This window comes from Lagenorhynchus albirostris, chromosome 13 (assembly GCF_949774975.1).
Source record: "Lagenorhynchus albirostris chromosome 13, mLagAlb1.1, whole genome shotgun sequence".
Taxonomy (NCBI): Eukaryota; Metazoa; Chordata; class Mammalia; order Artiodactyla; family Delphinidae; genus Lagenorhynchus; species Lagenorhynchus albirostris.
This window is the reverse complement of record NC_083107.1, coordinates 81,856,446-81,877,236: the sequence shown is the minus strand read 5'-3', so window position 1 is coordinate 81,877,236 and position 20,791 is coordinate 81,856,446. Positions and strand designations below refer to the sequence as shown.

At 39.8% G+C, this 20,791-nt stretch overlaps 1 protein-coding gene across 3 annotated transcripts in view; it reads right to left on the bottom strand.

The window, feature by feature from the left end:
• NOL10 (nucleolar protein 10) overlaps positions 1-20,791 on the bottom strand; it is an 87,566-nt gene that overhangs the window by 18,867 nt on the left and 47,908 nt on the right. For all 3 annotated transcript variants that reach the window (XM_060168923.1, XM_060168924.1, XM_060168925.1), the window contains 4 exons: positions 11,266-11,392; positions 7,641-7,720; positions 7,341-7,439; positions 6,236-6,325 (listed from right to left, as the gene is read on the bottom strand). In XM_060168923.1, the coding sequence (XP_060024906.1) occupies positions 6,236-6,325; positions 7,341-7,439; positions 7,641-7,720; positions 11,266-11,392 (396 nt within the window). The remainder of the gene's footprint in view (positions 1-6,235; positions 6,326-7,340; positions 7,440-7,640; positions 7,721-11,265; positions 11,393-20,791) is intronic.

The following is a 20,791-nucleotide window of genomic DNA, read 5'->3' as shown; positions in this document are numbered from 1 at the left end:
AATTTAAAAAAAAAAAGAATCTCAGATGACAAAAAGAAGCCTGCTTTGCGATTCCGCAGCGGTGTGCTACATGATGGGCTGTTGAGGGAGAAACCTGAGTCATGAGGAAGACGAAGAGGCCTCTTGAGGAAACTGGGAAAAGAGACAGGGCCTGAATTAGGGCAACTGGAATCTAAAGGTGTTTTAGGAAAGGATGATAGTGAGATACACTTCTAAGTTCGAACTGATAGATACAGCTACAGATGAGATGGGAGGAGGAAGACTGAAAAAGAGGGGTAAAAATTTTTCTCAAGGGTCTAGCTTAAGTCACTAGAAAGCTGGTGATACAGTAAGTCAGGATTCATCACTGGAGATGATCAGAAAAAGAGGCATAGGGTGGAATAAAGGACAAGAAATTATGTACCAAGAAACCAAGACATCCCCCAGTAGCTAAATAGTAAGTACACCGTGGTACATTCAAGCAACTGAGTATTATTTAGCGCTAAAAAGAAGTAAGGTTTTCAGCCACAAAAAGACATGGAGGGACCCTAAATGCATATTACTAAGCAGAAAGAAGCCAATAGGAAAAGGCTACGATCCCAACTATATGACCCTGTAGAAAAGGTAAAACAATGGAGACGGTAAAAAGATCAGTAGTTGCCAGGGCTCAGGAGGAAGGGGTGAACGGTGGAGCACAGAGGATCTGAGGGGATGTGAAAATATTCTGATGTTCTAATAGTGGATACGTGTCATTATACATTTGTCCAAAACCGTGGAGTGAACAACCCCAAGAGGAAACCCTAATGTCAACTGTGGGCTTCCGGGGATGACGATGTATCAATGTAGGTCCATCGATTGTAACAAATGTTCCCTCTGGTGGGAGATATTAATGGGGGGAGGGGGGATTACGCACGTGTCCGGGCAGGGGTATATGGGAAATCTCTGTACCCTCCTCTTGATTTCGCTGTGAACGTAAAACTGTTCTAAAGTAAAAACTGTCTTAAAAAAATATCCAGTGCATGAGAACAGTTAAAGAAATTATGTTCCATGTGTATATGTATAACTGATTCACTTTGTTATAAAGCAGAAACTAACACAACATTGCAAAGCAATTACACTCCAATAAAGATGTTAAAAAAATAAATAAAAAATAAAGTCCAATTGTTTGAAGATCAAAAAAAGAAATTACGTTCCATTTAAGACTGGTTAACTCAGTCTATGGCTCAAGGAGAACATCATCTGGATTCTGACAGACACCATTAGGTGCCTAATATCAAGGCACCAGGACTCAGGAGAGAAGAGGGGGATAATCTGGATAAATTTTAGAGTTACCTGTAAACACAGGATACATAATACTGCCAAAGACCACATGAATAGCTATTGGCCTGTTACACATTTTCAGGTTTCGTGTGTGTGTGTGTGTGTGTGTGTGTGTGTGTGTGTGTGTGTGTGTGTGTGTGTGTGTGTGTGTGTGTGTGTGTGTGTGTGTGTGTGTGTGTGTGTGTAAATCCCAAGGGAAAACTTTTCTTTTTCATCTTACTGTATTATTACATAATCACATTTAACAAATAACTGAGAAATGTGTTAAAAAAGGATATGTTGGCTAGTATTCTTTTTTCCCTTACTTTAAAACAAATAAGTTGCATTGCCTAAAGACAAGTATGCCTTAGAAGAACAAATATAAAATACAAACTCTTCTAACCCAGCTGTAAAAATATTTCCATCAGAGTTTCCTAGTCTGTTTGTTTTCACAGCTGTCTAGGATGAGATGTAGTTAGTGACGTTCTACAGTAGTTCACGAGCGTCTGGCTAGCGATCTGCCCTACAAATACACATGTACACATGCCGAACACTTGCCCCTGGAATTTAGGAAGCATCTTAAAGTATTGTTCATGCCACAGCCCTGCCTCAAAGAGGTATATTATGTGTAGATCTGAGTAGCATGCTTATTATCAATACTTTGTCCCAACACAGTGACATATATGAGAAATACTTAACATTTAAAACAGATTAATTCTTTCAATGCTATGATATCTATGAAACTAAGGTGATGCAGACTTCTGAGTAAAGATGGTGGTTTGAACATGAGCATCTTCTAATCTCTGCTAAAACCCCACTAACACAATAGAAAAGGGGCTTTAAAAAGACACAAATCCTTAAGGATGAGAAGGATAGGAAAGGAAACAGGAGCGATGAGGTTGCGGAAGCTTAAGCTTAAGCTAGGCTTAGGGGGCCCGGCACTCGCGGCCTCCAGCTGGAGGGAGGCTTCTCTGGAGGGCAGGACGTGGCCAGCTGGGACCACAGCACGGCGAGGCAAGGGGGGCACCTGACCAAGGGGGTGCAGGCGAGGGGCCGAGGCGCCACCCACCCCGACAGCCCAAGCCCTCCTGATGGTAGCTCTCAGTCCTCAGAACGTTGGCAGCCAGGCCACCAGCCTCCAATCAGGAGACTCGGAGCGGTGGAGAGAAAGGCTGAGAGATGCTGCCGCTTGGCGCTTCCCCAGATAAACAGTTTGGCCAGGTCAGCACACAGGACTGATGAGCCCTGTCTCCACCTCAGAGCCTCCCATCAGCTTTTCAAACCTTTCACTCTTTAATTTGAACAAATGACCATGAATCACAGCTGGGAAAGACTGCTTAAAATTTTTTTAAGAAAATTTCCCAGTACTGTAGAACCTAAGTTCCTGGATTGAAAGAATAAAGCTGAAAGAATAAATGAATTAATTCTTAATTAGAATTAATACCATCAAATTAATTAATACCAAATACCACCAATTAATACTACCAAATTTCTAAGTTTGGATAAGGTCCAGATGTTTCGCGACATTATGAGGTGGGTCACTTGCCACTGCAGATCCAACATCAACTGAAAGGTAAACATCTTAGACTTTAATTATGTTATCAGTGATAGTGATATCTGGGAACATATTTCACCGTCGGCCTCCATGAAATTTCAGCCGGAGCCAAAGCAGAACATAACTGCACCATGCTGACTTTCAAATCAGAAGCTATCAGAGCTATTAAAGCTCCTGCGGGTTTAAAGAGCTGAATTCAAAGACGAGACTAATGAACTGCTGATGGATTTAACAATTCCTTCAAGTCTTCTTTACAATTATAATGAAGAAGTCTTTCCTTAATTCACGAATGGTTTTTAAGGTCTTTTTTTGGGGGGCGGGGGGGGGGGGAACCACACCACGCGGCCTGTGGGATCTTAGTTCCCCGACCAGGGGTCGAACCCAGGCCCTGGCAGTGAAAGTGCGAAGTCCTAACCGCTGGACCGCCAGGGAATTCCCCAGGTCATTTTAATTAGATAAAACTGTTAAACAAATCATACAAACTGTCTAATAACAGACTCAGATTTTTAGATGACTATATTTAAGTATTTCTGGCAAGAAACTGAGCTCTGGTAATGGAGCCTGACTTGGGTCAGCAAGCCACTAAGAGCAGATGAGCACACTGTACAAACGCCGCTCTCTGGCAGGGTTCTACAGTTCACACAGCTACAGACACCGTGCTTCCAGCTTCCAACAGCTGAAGGGAAACTGCTTGATGGAAGAAGATAAGAATTTCCAAGGTTCTTCCTCTTTGCACTTGCAGTAGAAATAGCACATGGTCTGATGATTCTTTACAGGATAACCCTATAAATGTTTTGACTGAAACTGTCTTAAAGGCACAGACAACCATGATTTTCCCATTGACTCTACAGATCACTTTGCATGTTTTCAGCTCCCAGGGTCGTTGTTACCATCCCGCACTAACGTGCACAGCAAGGGCCGCCTGTGTTCTCCATCTCTTCCGGCCGTCCCTAACCTCAACGAAAGTCTGTGAGGCAGATGGGGGGATGGTGAGAAAAGGGTGCTTCCCCCACATCTCCACAATCATAAGGCCTTTAAAAAGGATCCTGATCCTTAACTTTTTATGTGTATGCCGTGCTGCACAAAGTATCAAAATTAAATTTTAAGTGCCCTACTCTCTATAACATTAAATGTAATAAAGACTCATAAGCATAAAACATAGAAAAGAATACATCTGCAGCCTAAATTAGCTTCACTCCCTCCCTACTGAAACTTTAGGGCATGTAAATCCAAAGACCACTTCCATTAAGCTTGCAGAAGGACATATAAAGCTGAAAGGTACCTCCCTAACCATCCTCAGGCTGGGCTAACAAGACAATCAATGTGGGGACTTCCCTGGTGGCGCAGTGGTTAAGAATCCGCCTGTCAATACAGGGGACACGGGTTCGATCCCTGGTCCGGGAAGATCCCACATGCCGCAGGGCAACTAAGCCCATGCACCACAACTACTGAGCCTGTGCTCTAGAGCCCGTGAGCCACAACTACTGAGCTTGTGTGCCGCAACTACTGAAGCCCGCGTGCCTAGAGCCCATGCTCCGCAACAAGAGAAGCCACTGCAATGAGAAGCCCACACGCTGCAATGAAGAGTAGCCCCCGCTCACCACGACTAGAGAAAGCCCGTGTGCAGCAACGAAGATCCAACACATATATAAATAAATATAAATAAATTTATTAAAGAAAGAAAGAGAAAGAAAGGAAGGAAGGAAGAAAGAAAGAAAGGAGAAAGAAAGGAAGAAAGAAAGGAAGAAAGAAAATAAATCAATGTGAATACTCTGCGGAGAAAGTCAACGTACAGGAAGCACTTACATTTTAAACATTTTAAGATATACATATATACTTAATACACTGATGTAAAGCAGGAAGGTGCACAGCCACAGCATATAGATGTATAAATTCATATAACAAGTTTAAGTCATTGTTTCAACATTGGTATACTATTCATGTAATCAAAGTAGAAATGTAAAAGCCATCTATGTACTTACTTGTGTGTGGGGGGGGGGGTGGGATGAACTGGGAGATTGGGATTGATTCATGTATACTAATATGTATAAAACAGATAACTAATGAGAACCTGCTGTATAGCACAGGGAACTCCACTTCCATGTACAGCAGAAACTAACACAACGCTGTAAAACAACTATACCCCAATAAAAAATAAATTTAAAAGAACTGGAAAAAGAAGGGAAAAAAACAGCATATTAAAAGAAGCGAACAGACCAGGATAAGAGGATGCAGAAAGAATGAGGAGGCCAAGGATGACGGAGGGAACAGTGAGAGTGAACCCGTTCATGGCACTGGGAACGCCCCTCGCTGGTCCTATTCCTGCATCTTAGAGAAGAACAAGCTATGACCCAGTGAAGCTGAGGATCACCCATGATGACACAACTAGTTAGCAAGGGGGCCAGACTCAAGACCCTTTAGTTGCAGTCCCTTGACGTCACTGAAGAGAATGGTACAAAAATTAACACATGAAGAGCTCACTTATCTCCTGTTCACTTACCTGGCTAAAAACTAGAGAGAGAACCTAGAAAGAATAAACAAGCAAACAATCCCCTCCTGAGAGCTCAACACAGCTGGCCCAGATACGAGGTTCGGCCATCTATCTATTCAGGCAGGTCCTGCAGGCTTGCAGGAGAGATCGGATCTTTACACCTCATTCCAGAGAACAGCCCATCTTGGTCATCTGCCTGCCTGATCTAAGCAGGTGAGAAAACAGCACTGGGGAGGAACGAGGAAGCCTTCGCATATCCGGGAAAATCAGAAAAATCTCCTCCTGTCTTGACAACATCAGCTAAATGAAGCACTGACCCTTATTTAGTTTACAACCGATCTTTCTCTACTTTACATTAGGAACGGAATGTAGAGAGCAGTATTCATAGGAGTGCACAGTCCCAATGATGCCAAGTCTAAATGAAAACTGGTTACTTGTGAAGTTATAAACAAACCTAGTTAGTACAGAGAAAAACAATAAACAAACTCAGTATTGAACAATAAAAGGATTACTTAAAATACATGCACAAGATAAAATACGCAGCTCTCAAAAATATTTACGAAAGAATTTTTAATAAAAATGGGAAGCTATGTGTGTTATTTTATAGAACCAGGATAAATATTTTATATATACAGTAGTATCCTGCTATTATAGTTTATAATTTTAAGATAAATAAGACAGGAAGGAAATTCACTAAAATATTAATGATGCCTTTGGATAGAATTATATGGGTGACTTTCTTCTTTATATTCTTTTCTACAAACTTCCCATATTGAGCACATACTATCTTAAAAGCAAGGAAAACAGAAAACTAAATGCATTTTTAAAGTAAAAAGAAAAAAGATACAAGTTACTGCCAAGAAAGTGGAGAAATAATTTATCAGTATTTTCTCTGCCTTATAAAATCTTACCTTAACCTTCTTTTTCCATGTAGATCTTTGCTTTTCCTCCTCTTCCTCAATTAATTTAAGTGCCAGCTCTTTGTTAACTTTTGGCAATTTCTAGTAGAGGTGAAAAAAAAAAACTGTACTGAAACACCTACAATTTAGCTTTAAAGGTTAAAGCGAAAAGCAGGGACAGGAGGACTCCACATCCTAGCCTGACCTGTGGCCAATATACACACACTCACTGCTTCTAAAAACTTAAATAATCTGGAAAAAGGAAAAACCTGTCACTAGTCTTTTGCACTGAGAGTGTGTGCATGTGTTTTAAACAATGTCCAGTTAGAAATGATTGTATCCCTTGGTGGCTGACCTCAGTCGGAAGGCAGAAGGAGATGGGGTTTGCGCTTCCCCTCTGCTTGCCGTTGGCGCGACGTCACCCATCAACGCTTCGTTGTCCTGGCAACAACAGGTGGCTCCAGCAGAGCAGGGGGCCCACTTTGTGGTTCTCCCACGCTCCCGGAACAGCCTCATCCCACCTCGGGAAGCCCAGCGCCAGCTGTCAGCCCTCCACGGAGGTCTGAGCCCCAGCTCTCAGGCCTGCCTCTCTCCTGCCGCCCAGCCCTGGAGTGTTAGCTGCTCCCTGAAGCCACGGCCTCTCTTACCAATACCTCGGTATTTTTGCCTTTTCAGTTCTCTAATACCTGGGTAACAATTCTTTACATTAAATTCCTGATTCCTGTCTGGGCCCTGGCAGGCTAATGACCATTTCCCATGATCCAAGCAGCTAGCCTAAGACACCCCCAAATGTCAGAAAGAAATGGGGATTAGCAAAGCAACAACACTCCAAAATCTATATCCCTATTTGAAAATAGCATCATGTTTTCCTGGTAGGACTGACACTCTCAGCTCACCTGGCATTATTTTCCCACAATACCATTACCAGAGTCTATAATGATAAAACTGTAAAGAGTATCTACCCTCACAACAAATAAAATATACCAGAAATATTAGTAAAAGATGTAAACTCAGGATGGAAAAACTAAGAAATGGATGGCAGGTTTCTTTGAATAATAAATAAAATACAAATGAAGTACCTTTCTCTAGTAGATTCAATGCTGACTACAATATTTACCTTTAATTGGACTCTCTGTGCTCGTGTTTCTTCTATCTTCTGTCGGATCTTATCTTTCCTATATTCTTCAAAAGCAAATGGATTTACCATCAATTTCACCTTTTCAAAGTGGAAAAAAATTAAAAATAAGAGAATTGTATTTAGCAGCACGTCTCATATACAGCATGACTATCATGCCAAAGAACAGACAGATCGCTTACAAATCTTAAGTATGTTTTATAAAAACGAAAGTAAGTAGAGAAGAAATGGCTACAGAATGCTTTTATTTATCACCTAAAATAACTGTAGTTCTGTACTTACCCTGTGGTAGAGTCTTATATCCATGAAAAATCCATGCATATATGCCCGGAGAAAAGGCGATCCAATGAGATGGGTAAGCCCTGGGCAAAGTTAATCAAAAGAGGGCAGATCTTTATGAAATCTTGATTAAAACTCAACGATCTTTCATGACAACAATTTGATTGTAAGTTCACTTCTGAGTAAAAATTTAAGGATCAGAATTACTGATCTTCTTCAATAATTGCAAAGAAAATTTTACTCTGCTTCAGCAATATCATCCTTACTTCTTTTTAATGCAATACTAAGCATAAAAATGATGGCAAGGTCTTTATGAACTATGACAGGGAAGTAACGAAGGGTTCCCTATACAAGTGGTTCCCTATACAAGGGTTCCATGAGCTATAGTTTAACTTTAAAAATAACACTGAGGGCACTTCCCGGGCGGTCCAGTGGTTAAGACTCCACGCTTCCACGGCAGGGGCACAGGTTCGATCCCTGATCGGGGAACTACGATCCCGCATGCCGTGCAGTGCGGCCAAAAAAAAAAGCCCAAACAAACAAAAAATGCTGAGCTCAACGCTAGGTTTCAAACTGCCAAGTAGGAACAGTGCTGGGGTTGGGGGGAGACCACTGTTATGGCCCATAATTTCCAAAAACAAAGGACACTGTCACAACAGTAATGTAGATAGGGCATGTTTTTCCCCCAAAAGAACAGCTTTTGGCAAATTTATACCAACATACATATTATATACAGACATACTTCATCATGGATGAATTAAAAGTTCAATGCCAATCAGTGTTTGGAAGCTTTAAACAGTATCTTTCACAGGGTTTCCTAGATTTAGATTTCATTTACAATTAGTGGTGCTGGTGGTCACATAAGGATACTCTGCCTATGTCACAGAAATTGTTTATTAATTGCAAATATTTACATAGAGAAAGGTTATGAGAATATTTATCTTCAGAATAAGACCACCTATGACATACTCACATAAAAGGCAGCTTTAGTTGGTATAATACTAAGTGACTACGTTTCCAAGGAAAACATTACCCTGATTTCCAAATTTAAGAAATAAACATCGCTCCAGACCTAAAAATCACTTACTAGGAAAATCACATAGACGTACAAAACAGTACACATTACAGAATAACATCAAAAGGCAAAATTAAATTTAGGATAATCTCATAAAGTAATAAGACTTGGTCAGAAAAATACTTTCCTAGAATTCATTAGGTTAATAAAACCACAGGGTTTGGATTTGCACAGGAGAAACTTAAAAGGTGGTAGGGGGGTCGGGGGGAGGGAGGGCTGAACCTTAATGAAATGTCCAATGCGTAACAATCTGCATTTAGGTACCTGCACATGTGTGCTCCTAATTATTTGTTTCCTCTGTTAGGTATATAAAATTTATATTTATGGCCCAGCATTACTCCCATTCCAGGAGAAAGCTTTTCATATTCAAATAATTCTACACAGAGAATCTGGCAGGAGCAGCAGCTTTTCTCATCATTAGCTCCACAGAACACTAGTCCCAAGAGATCTTTGAGGAAGAAGAGGTTCTATGATCAAGTTAAGTTTGGGAACTGTTTCATATTCTCCTCCCACTCCTGGAGATTTATAGTGTATGATGGCATTAAAGGCTCAAAGAAGTCCATAAATAGAGAAACTGATTTATCTTGGCTTAACCTAACATTTCTCAAACTTATTTGCCACAAAACTCTTAAAATGATAGGTAACATTTATGTATTATGTTTCAAAACCGTGCTGAGTACTTTTCAAGCGTTATCTGATTCATTCTCCAAGCAACCCTACGGGTAGGTATCATTACTATTGCCATTTTATAGATGAGGAAACCAAGGCACAATGAGGTTAAGTAAATTGGCCAAGTCATAGAGCTATTAGTCATGGGATGTGAGCCCACATCAGCCCATCTCTAATGCCCATGATATCAGCCACAATGCTACCCATCCAGCACTGCATACACAGTGGCCCATGAAACACGGTATAGGACCTGCTAAAGGCCATAATTGGGAAATGTCAGAACTTGCAAGTATTCAATGCTATAATCTTAAGAAATAAGGGAAGTTAGTTACATGGCCTTATTTTTACTTTAACATAAATTATTTAAAAAGGTTTTATATATGATCGTAAAATCTGTTGAAAAATTATAACCAATGGCTCATTTAATATTAAAAGATATTACTAATTTACATGAAGATGATTTCTAGTATAACTTATTTTGTTGAATATCTATTTCCATAGTTTTAAAAATAGGCAGTATGAATGCATTTTAACAAAACGTATCTAAACCTTTATCACTGCCTTCCTCACCCAAAATAAACACAGTGAAGAGACTGAAAAAACACCCAAAATATACTAAACACAGTAGTTTTTAAAAATCCACAAAATAGCAATGACTTTCTAGTCTCCAATTTAAGAAGGCGGGTGAGTGTGACGCAAGCAGACTGCAAAAATCACGCTGGGGGTGTGTAAGGAGGCACTTCAGTAGGAAGACTTAGTTCACCCTATTTCATCCATAAGTCATATTTTTAAAAGGCTAAATACAACTCTTTTCTTTTTAAACACATTAAAATTTAAAGAATTATTTTGGTGGTAGTTGGTAGAAAATAATTCTGCCTGGATTAAGTGTGCTAAAAGATATAGTTTAAAAATAGAATTTAAGAATCTCTCTTCTAATCTACTTGTTATGTGATTCTATTTTCTTTTAGCATTTAACTGCTATAGTACCTCTATTTGTTCTAAAGACAACTAAGCTGCCTAGGCTTGTGGAGAACGGATCCTCTAAGTTTTCCCATTCTCAGTAATTTGCCGTGTAGCCTTTTCCCAACAATAGAACAAGATTAGCAAAACCTAGTCTTGTTATCCTACAAAACAGTACTAGTCAACTAAGATAAATATGTTCTTCAGAGGGGTCAGTATGGCTGAGGTTAAGAGCATGGACTCTAAGTTTAAAACTCTAACCCTCACATTTACCAACCACTGAAGCCTTTGGCAAGTTGCTTTAATCTTTCTGGGAAAAAAAAAAATCTTTCTGTGCCTCAGTTTCTTTACCTATAAAATGAAATCATAATAGTATCCACTCCATAGCTGTGAGGATTAAATGAGTTGTATATAAAACATTCAGCCTGGCACGTGTAAGCCCTATTTTAAATGTTGGCCATTATTAAGAAGCATTTCTTGGTTTGTATTCTTTAAACCTAAGTAACTGTTAAGGTTCTACATATTTGAGGATTCAATCTATGGATTCTAAGTTTTGGATTAGGTCTTTTAATAAGCAAACCTACAGGGGGACAAAAATCATTTCCGTGCAGTCTCTGAGATTTCTCAAAATCTTATTATATTCAAATAGTACTTGAAAGTCACTGCTCCCTTGACTGAGACTTTTCCTATACATAGGTGGTAGGTTAAAAAAATTATTCCTCATTTAAGATACAAAAAAGCCTCAGTAGGTTGAATTTATCTGAATCTTTTTCTAAGCAGAGATTATATATACTAAGTTTAATGTCTGATTTGTCAGAAAGAGATTTGGACAATCAGATAAATGTGACTCCATCACTTCTAATGTTCAAAACTCAAAAACAAGTAGAAATAATCTTATAAACATTTCATCATAATTTTTTTTACCTAAATTTTCAAGGTCCTTCTTGGTGACAAATTTGTAATCATCATAAACTGTGCTTTCTGGATTCTCTTCCAGTTCTTCTGTCAAGTTGTCTAAGAAGGAACACCACCTGGGAGCAGGACCCAAAACCTGCCGGCGTTGATTAGAAGGTTAGCAAATGTACATTCTAATCATGTGAACTAAGAGTTATTTTACAACCAGATTTCGTGTTATATTTATATAATTTAAAAATCCTTGATTCTATCAGAAGTACTGAGAAACAACTGCAATATGCATAATCAAGTCTACAATGGAAGAGAAAAAACAGAGTAGGGAGAACTTAGTCCTATAAGGGAAAAATCTCAGTCTGGGACACAACAATATTAATGAATATTCTTACATGAGAACTATGAAAATATAAATAATAATTCAGGTAGTAATAGTAACATCCATCTATAATTCTATTATCTCTTTCATTCAAAACAGTACTAGAATCTACAAAAGCACACTTGGCATATCAGACCTTTTGTTTGCCACTCATGACGAAAGTCCAAACTGAGAATTACCCTTTTTAAGGGTTTTCAACTAATCACTTGATAATTACATTCTATCTTGTATGGTCCACTTCATTTAATTGATTAAAAATTAAAATTCTGTATACAGAATTCTTTAGATTTAACCTAAATGGGCTGCCAGGATCCACAATCAGTCCCAATAAAAGGCTGAGGAACAAAGGATTGAACAGAATTTATAACCAAGTAATAAAATATGAATACTTCAATTTGTAACCCAATCACTTCCATAAAATACCGTGATTGCTTCTTACGCTTTTGCCCTCGGTACAAATCTTTCCCAGGAGATGCCTCACGCATTGAGGTCAACGCTTATCCCAAAAGAAATAACACTCAGCGGGAGAGCCAAGCTACTGAAACCCTCTCTCACGGTGGAGGCTTTCAGAAGAGAGAACTCTGGGCTCTTACAAAACGGAACTTCCAATGACTTCTTGCCTGTGTATTTTGACAGTAATCAATCATACCGAGGAAAAAAAACAAAACTCATAATGGAAATTATTAAATCTAGCTTCAACTTTTTGGAGAAGGGAAGGTAGGAGGAAGAGAGTTATAACAAAGTAAGACAGCCCCCAACACCCTCTTCAACCATTTAAAAAAAAAAAAAAGTAAATGTAAGATACAGCCGTACTAATTAATTCTATTATTTTGCCTGATTAGAGAGGGTGATCCCACCACTCCTGCCAAAGGCTATGGGGCTCAGGAACATGAAAAACAACTCTTAATGAGCAGTAAAAAGTCCCATGGAGAATTTTCTTACTTGCATAATCTGTACAATTTTTAAAACAGAGGTAAAGGTCTTGATATGCTAAGTGGTTAGACTAACCATAAAAGACAAACCTTCAAGAAATGAAAGGTATTTTTAAAAAAATTCAATGTAGACCACTTTAAAGAAACTGCTGTGATTTTAAGCAATTTTAGGACAGTAGCTTGAAGTCGACAAATATCGATATTAATTGCTACTACACATAAAGCACGGTGCTAAACCAAGGTCCCCACTATCCTCTTACTCCCCAAGGAGTTAGAAACCTAACTGCAGCAGATGGTTTGTGCATGCACACACACGTGCACATGAGCACACACTCAGCCGTTTAAAGCAATGAACTGAGATTCTGCTGAATCCACGTGGAAGACGGCGAGGGCTAGATGAAACAGGCCGGGTTGGGACACTCAGTAAGTATATTTGAAAGGACTTCCGGTTAGAATGAACACGTGAGCAAGCTAGGAAAACCACGGGGGGCACCTTCTGAGAGTGAGAGTTTAGGCACCTGCAACTACAGGGTATCTGCTTCCCATCAGTCACAAATATGCAAAAGCAAAGCTCGACCATGTACTGGTGTATGACCTGAGGACAGCAATCGTCTCCTCTTTTAGAGAGGAAGAAAGTACACTAACGCTCAGCACTTTTCTAGAATGTAAAATCCTCAAGAAATTGTTCTCATGGGAGGGTTTAAACTTCATCTGTTTTAAGTGCTTAATTTCCAGTACCTAGAACATTGCCTGCCAAGTAGTAGGTGTTCAATAAGTGTTTCATAAATAAATCTAGTCACACATAAAACATGTATAAATGCATTCATGAATTCCACTGCACAAGGCATGAAGACTTAAAGGGTTTACTCTGGCAAAAGTATTTTTAAAGTTGTCTAGTTGTCCTTACTCAGATAAAAACATTCAAATACCTCACCATAAAATTACTGGATATAAGAACACTCTTTAGTGAAAGTCGGATTTATTTTGCCTCCTATGCAAGGGGGTACTGGTACCAAAGGACCTCATAATAAAGTAGTTTCACCTTTAAACCTTAAATCAGTCATAAACATGGGATTCAAAGACAATGAAAAGATTACACTGTGTTTACTGACTTTTCTTGGGGGATGAGGGGTAGGAATACTAAAATATCAGACCAGATCTGAACTTACTTTCACATGGCCCTTTTTTATAATGTTCCACAACACTCTTTTTGACAGTTACCTGGATTCTAATGAAACTGTTTCAAATTCCCTCTCCAGGGACAGCTCTGGTTATGGAAAATAATCTCTGCAATCAAATTCATGGCCATTAAATTTTACAGGAGGAAATATTTCCATCAAAAACAAAACTAAGTCTAATGGGTTGATTATTAATCACGTTTCCCTACTTCCTACTCAGAGAAAAAAATCAGAATAACCATAACAAAGTTCAAATTACTGATTTAACTGGTATTCACTGAAGGTTTTATCCGCATCAGAGCTTTCCTCAAAGGTCTACCACTAAGTTGTAAAAACAGTGGTTGGCTTAACTAATAAGGAGGGTTTAACCACGTGCACAGCTCTGATGTACCTATTAAGACCACAATATTAATTCATGTGTAAAAATTCCTCGGTCTTTATTCATAAAATATGTTAATCCTTCAACGAATATGTAAAAATATATTAATTTATTCTTAAATTTCAGGCTTTACAACTTGAAGAAAACATCTTTTTTAACAATTGGTGTACTATCACTACTACGTCAGAAGTTTCCAGGTTTTCTGTAGTGTCATTACATTGCTATATTCTGTACTGCAGCCAAAACTGATTATTGCTTATCTACATTTTTATGCACCAGAAGAGTTTTGTTTCAGAAACTTGGTAAAGACTGTTCTATTTTAAACTTCAGTTATCTGTTAATGACTTTCCACTTTTTATAAGAATTTCCTAAAGTCACAGGTCAGTAAAAGTAGAGAATTGGACACGGACTCATCAAACTGCTATAAAGGGATACTGTGGGTCCCTCAGCAACTTTAATGACAATCATATCAATCAATTTAAACAGAAATACTTGGTCCTCCAAAATAGGAAAGAATCTTTGTCAGTGTGCTTTGGGAAGGCCTTGACTGAAATGCAGCCGAGTATCTACTTGCTCTAATCCGTTTGGGCAAAAGAACCAATTTTAAGGTACATGAAAATACATGCCATGTGCCCAAGCTCATTGCCTGTATGATTACAATCTACCTTTAAGATGTTAATTACATATGCTTAATTTAAAACCTCAAAATTCTCATATATTCTGGTAATGGACAAAAATGACTAAGAGTGGGGAGGACAGACGATGAATATTAAGATTCTTAGGGAGTTGACAGAAGAGGGTACCCCTTCCCCCATTCTTTTGAAAAACCACTGTGCCACATCCTAAAGCTGGGTTAAGGCAGAAATAAGGACTGAGGATTACTGGATGGATGGTTTTAACAGATCAAGGGTGATTAAAATAACAACAAAGTATTATTAATATCATTAGAGACAAAGAACCAAACTGTACTAATTCAATATAGATGCCATAATTTTTCCCATTTACTTATAATGCTTAGTATTTCCTATTTATATGAAAATCGCTGATAATATAGCACAGCAATTAAATATGAAATTGTTACCCTGACTTTTAAAAATAAATTTATTTTTTGGCTGCGTTGGGTCTTCGTTGCTGTTCACAGGCTTTCTCTATTTGCGACGAGCGGGGGCTGCTCTTCGTTGCGGTGCGCAGGCTTCTCATTGCGGTGGCTTCTCTCTTGTTGTGGAGCACGGGCTCTAGGTGCACGGGCTTCAGTAGTTGTGCCACATGGGCTCAGCAGTTGTGGCTCGTGGGCACTACAGTGCAGGCTCAGTAGTTGCATCACACGGGCTTAGTTGCCTCGCGGCACATGGGATCTTCCCGGACCAGGGATCGAACCCATGTCCCCTGCACTGGCAGGTGGATTCTCAACCACCACGCCACCAGGGAAGTCCCTTCACTTTTAAACTAATGATTTAAAAACAATTTTAAAAACCTTAGTAACTAAGAAAATTCTTAATTACTCCATTTGGTAGTACTGTATCAACACACAATAAATAACTTTTTTCTTTTTCCACAATAACTTCGAACAAAAATGGGAAACTTTAACTGTATGTAATATATCCAAGTGTTCTAACATGTATCAGTTAAAGTTTCCCCATTAGAATTTTAACCCACATCTAACCTGAAATCTGTTGCTCTCACTATAAGGCCATAACTCTTTATCAGAAATAACTGGGGCCAGGGACTTCCCTGGTTGTCCAGTGGTTAAGAATCCACCTTCCAGTGCAGGGTATGCGGGTTTGATCCCTGATCGGGGAACTAAGATCCCACATGCCATGGGGCAACTAAGCCTAAGCACCGCAACTACTGAGCCCACACGTGCTGGAATCCGGTGCTCCACAACTAGAGAGAAGCCCGTGTGCTGCAACGAAAGATCCCGCACGCCGCAATGAAGATCCCGCGGTGCCGCAACTAAGACCCAACGCAGCCAAATAAATAAATAAATATTAAAAGAAGAGGAAGAAGAAGAAGAAACTACTGGGGCCAAAAAGCATTTGAAACCTTAGAATCTTCTGCATTTTCAAAAGGTAACACAGTACGTATAGTGCTTTTATGTAAAATCTTCAGTGGGGTCTGGGTCAGTGGTCCATAATCAAACACGTTAATAGTTCTCTGCGGCAAAATCTACACATCTTCATACCGGTGATGTGGATAAATAGACTAGAAAGAGCCTCATCATTACATGTCAGATTTGAGTCCTAATGAAGCGATTCAGGTTTTGCCACTGATCAGTTATAAAAAATTCAGGGCTTTTTGGATTTCAGAATTGCAGATCAGAGATGATGCGGGTATACCATAATGTAACTATCGTTAACCACTATTACGATTAATCATAATTTTTCTAAATGTATAGCCTGTATCTCCAGAAGAGAACGGGATTTTGCCAACTAAGATGACCAACTCTGCAATACACAAACTCAAAGGCAAACTTCCTTTTCAAACTTTCCCTCTATTATTAGTTGAACAGCACCACTAGTACCAGCATGTATTTTTAAATTCTGACAGCTGGGGCTTATTAATAACCGGTCATAAATAAGCCTAAAAGAGGAGAGACAGCTGGGTGAGCCAAGGGAGTGGCCACGAATTTAAGCATGTAACTGCATTTGCAACATAATGAGCTGCCTAATTGCGTATCCAAGTTTACATGTATTTGCGTGAGTAATTATGAGTCATTTAAAGGTACTCTACTTGTAGTACTTTGTTCTCTCATTCCTAAAAATCAGATCAGCAAAAGAGCAATTTAGTTTCAACATTTTAAAATATTTATTTTAAAAAGGAGAAAAATTATTATCTGCCATGATTTCAATTTTTTTCAATTCACTTTTTGAAAAGCAGTTTAGGCACTGAAATAAAATGATAATAAAATAAGGCCAGGTGATAAAGAAAAAGATCACCTATGCCATTCTGTCCGTATCAGCTGACAAACCAAGAGTTAATCTATGCAATGCCCTATGAGTACAAACAAGCATGCGACGGAGCATCTATACTCAAGGGTTAGGGGAGGACAGGACACCCCAAGCTAACAATTCAATGGCGCACTAACTATGTATTTTTATCTCCTTTCCCTCCCAAGCCTACTTAAAATGATAGTAAACCAGTATAAAAGGTATTACCTTCAAGGACAAAAAGAACAAAAGAAGAAAATATAGCGGTTAAAGGATTTAGCACAGTATAAATGTTGGGTACAGGCTTCCGTGGTGGTGCAGTGGTTAAGAATCTGCCTGCTAATGCAGGGGACACGGGTTCGACATGCACCAGGACACGGCTTCCTGGTCCAGGAAGATCCCACATGCCGCAGAGCGACTAAGCCCATGCGCCACAACTACTGAGCCCATGTGCCACAACTACTGAGTCTGCACGCTAGAGCCTGCGAGCCACAGCTACTGAGTCCAAGTGCTACAACTACTGAAGCTCATGCTCCACAACAAAAGAAGCCACCGCAATGAGAAGCCCACGCACCACAATGAAGAGTAGCCCCCGCTCGCCGCAACTAGAGAAAGCCCGGGCACAGCAATGAAGACCCAACGCAGCCAAAAAAAAAAAAAAAAGTTGGGTGCTTACAGAGGTAAGTATCAAAGAGGAGACTAGATTCTTAGAGTCCTTGAGACCCAGCACTTCCAGGCTCCATGCATCTGGGAAGATGGGCCCACACAGAGGGGAGATGATGGAGTTGATGAATATCTAAAGTCCCACCACCCCTTAGGAAACCAGAGGATGATTTTTTGGAGAAAGTGAAGGAAAGCTGCTCCGCGTGGGTGGATACCTGGCACAGGTGACTTGAGCTGCGGGGGCTGAAATTAGCAAACTAACTGGCAGCCTCCACATCAGTGTGTGACCCTCAGCCCCTTCTGCAGCTCCCAGAATGCCAGAAGCCAAACACAGGTTGCTGTGCTTCCATTCCAGCCAGCCTAAACCCCTGACACTCCTGGTGAGGAACCGGGGGATTCTCTATAGAAAACGAAAGATCCCCAAAGACAGACTTCCAGATGTTGATATCTGGGAATCCTCCAATATAGGCACAGACCTCATGTTATTGCACTTTGCAGATATTGTGTTCCTTACAAACTGAAGGTGTGTGGCAACCCTGTGTTGTCAGATGGATGACCGTTAGCATTTTTTAGCAATAAGGTATTTTTAAATTAAGATATGTACATAGTTTTATAGACATAATGCGATTGCACACTTAATAGACTACAGTATACTATCAACATAACTTTTATATGCACTGGGAAACCAAAAAATATGTGACTACCTTTATTGCGACATTTGCTTTATTGTAGTGGTCTGGAGCCAAACCTGTGATTTCTCCAAGGTATGCCTTTGGTCATTAGCTGAAGAGTTAGCATGAAAATTACCAGAAGACAAGACCACGGCATACAAAGAGCTTCCAATCAGCATTTAGTATTTCATTCTTTTTTTTTTTTTTGGCTGCGTGGGGTCTTTATTGCTGCACATGGGCTTTCTCTAGTTGCGGCGAGCGGGGGCTACTCTTCATTGCAGTGCGCGGGCTTCTCATTGCAGTGGCTTCTCTTGTTGTGGAGCACGGGCTCTAGGTGCACGGGCTTCAGTAGCTGTGGCACGCGGGCTCAGGAGTTGCGGCATGCGGGCACCCTAGAGCACGCAGGCTTCAGTAGTTGCTGTGCACGGGCTCTAGGGCGCGTGGGCTTCAGTAGCTGTGGCTCACAGGCTCTAGAGCGCAGGCTCAGTAGTTGTGGCGCACAGGCTTAGCTGCTCTGCGGCATGAGGGATCTTCCCGGACCAGGGATCAAACCCGAGTCCCCTGCATTGGCAGGCAGATTCTTAACCACTGTGCCACCAGGGAAGCCCCTAGTGTCTCATTCTTAAATAAGAATAGATTGCCAAAGATCACCATTCATTTACTCAATAAATAGTTATTGTCAAGCATTTTTCTCTTCACTGTAGATACAGCAGTGAACAAAACAATCAAGGATCTCTACCTTTAAAGAGCTTTCATTCTGGAAAGGGAAACAATAAACAAAGGAAAGAGTATAGAGTATGACAGACAGTGATAAGAGCTATGGGGAAAATAAAGCAGTGAAGGGTGATGGAGAACACAGGGGAGGGGGAGCAGGGGTGGAGAGGGAAGCCCATGTTGAAGTGACAACTGAATACAGACCTAGAGGAGAGGAGAGAATAAACCATGAGAATATCTGGCATATGCAAAGGTCCTGAGATCAGAACTGTTTGGCGGGTTTGGGTATCAGCAAAGAGACCAACCCAGTATGGTGTGAACAGAGGGAGACAGGAAAGGGCTAGATCAGGTAGGGTCTTGCAGGCCACTGCAGGACTTCACCTTTTCCTTGAGTGAGACGGAAGTCACTGGAGGGTTCTGAGCAGAGGCGTGACATGATCTGACTTATGTTTACAAGGATCCCTTTAAAAAGGATGGGAGACTTACTGGTTCCAGGAAAGCTCTGTCATCAGCTGAATTAAGTCAACTAAGCAGAGACTTTGGTGGCCACACAGAACAAAGCTATCAGATTTTACAGAGTTAATCCAGCAGAGTCTCTAAACAAACAAAATGGCAACAACAGTGAATTCAGGGTGGGGGTCATTTGCGTTCCATAACTCCCAAATTATATTATCTAAAACATCTAGTTTTCAACAAAAAATTACAAGACGTGCAGAGAAAGCACGGCTCATATACAGGGGATAAAAAGCAGTCAAGAGAACCTATCTTTTGAGGAAGTTCATACTTTAGACTTACCAGACAAAGACTTTAAATCAGCTATTACAGATATGCACAAAGAACTAAACAAACAAACCCGTGCCTAAGAACTAATGAAATGTATGAGAACACATGTCTCATGAAATAGAGAATATCAACAAGGAGAGGGAAGTTATAGAAAAGAACGAAATAAAAGTCTTGGAGTTGAATAATACAATGATTGAAATAAAAAATTCACTAGAGGGGCTCAACAGATATAAATCAGCAGAAGGAAGAATCAGCCAATTTGAAGACAGGTAAGTTGAGATTATCCAGTTGGAGAAATAGAAAGAAAACTGAACAGAGCCTCAGACACCTGTGGGACGTCAAACAGACCAACATACACAAAATGGGAGTCCCAGAAGAAAAGAAACAAAGGGGCAGAAAGAGTATCTTTAGAAATAATGGCCAAAAACTTCTCAAATTTGGTAAAAACTGTTAAACTGCACATCCAAGAAGCTCAACTCCAAGTAGGACAAATTCAAAGAGATCCACACCTAGACACATCACTGTCAAACTGTGAAAAGACAAATGTACCTGAAAACAGATATTCATACCACTCCTTTCCTGTTTTAAACTTTTGAATTTGAGGTATTGTAATGTCAAGAAAGCTTCTGGGAAACTGAAGTAACAATGTACTGAAAACTGAACACATACATCCACTGGAGATCTACTGACTGTGAGCCTGCCAACATTCAGAACATGCAAGCTTACATCAAATACTCCTGCTAAATTGAGGAAAAGGGGAAAGAGAATTACTCTCAAACCACTGCAATTTAAGAGAGCAAAAATCTTGTTCAAAACCATGAAATTCCTTCATAAACCAAATCTCTTAAAGTTCTCTTGTAAGTATTCAAAACTGTATTATACTTAACCTAAGTAATTCTAATTTGAGTTAGAATG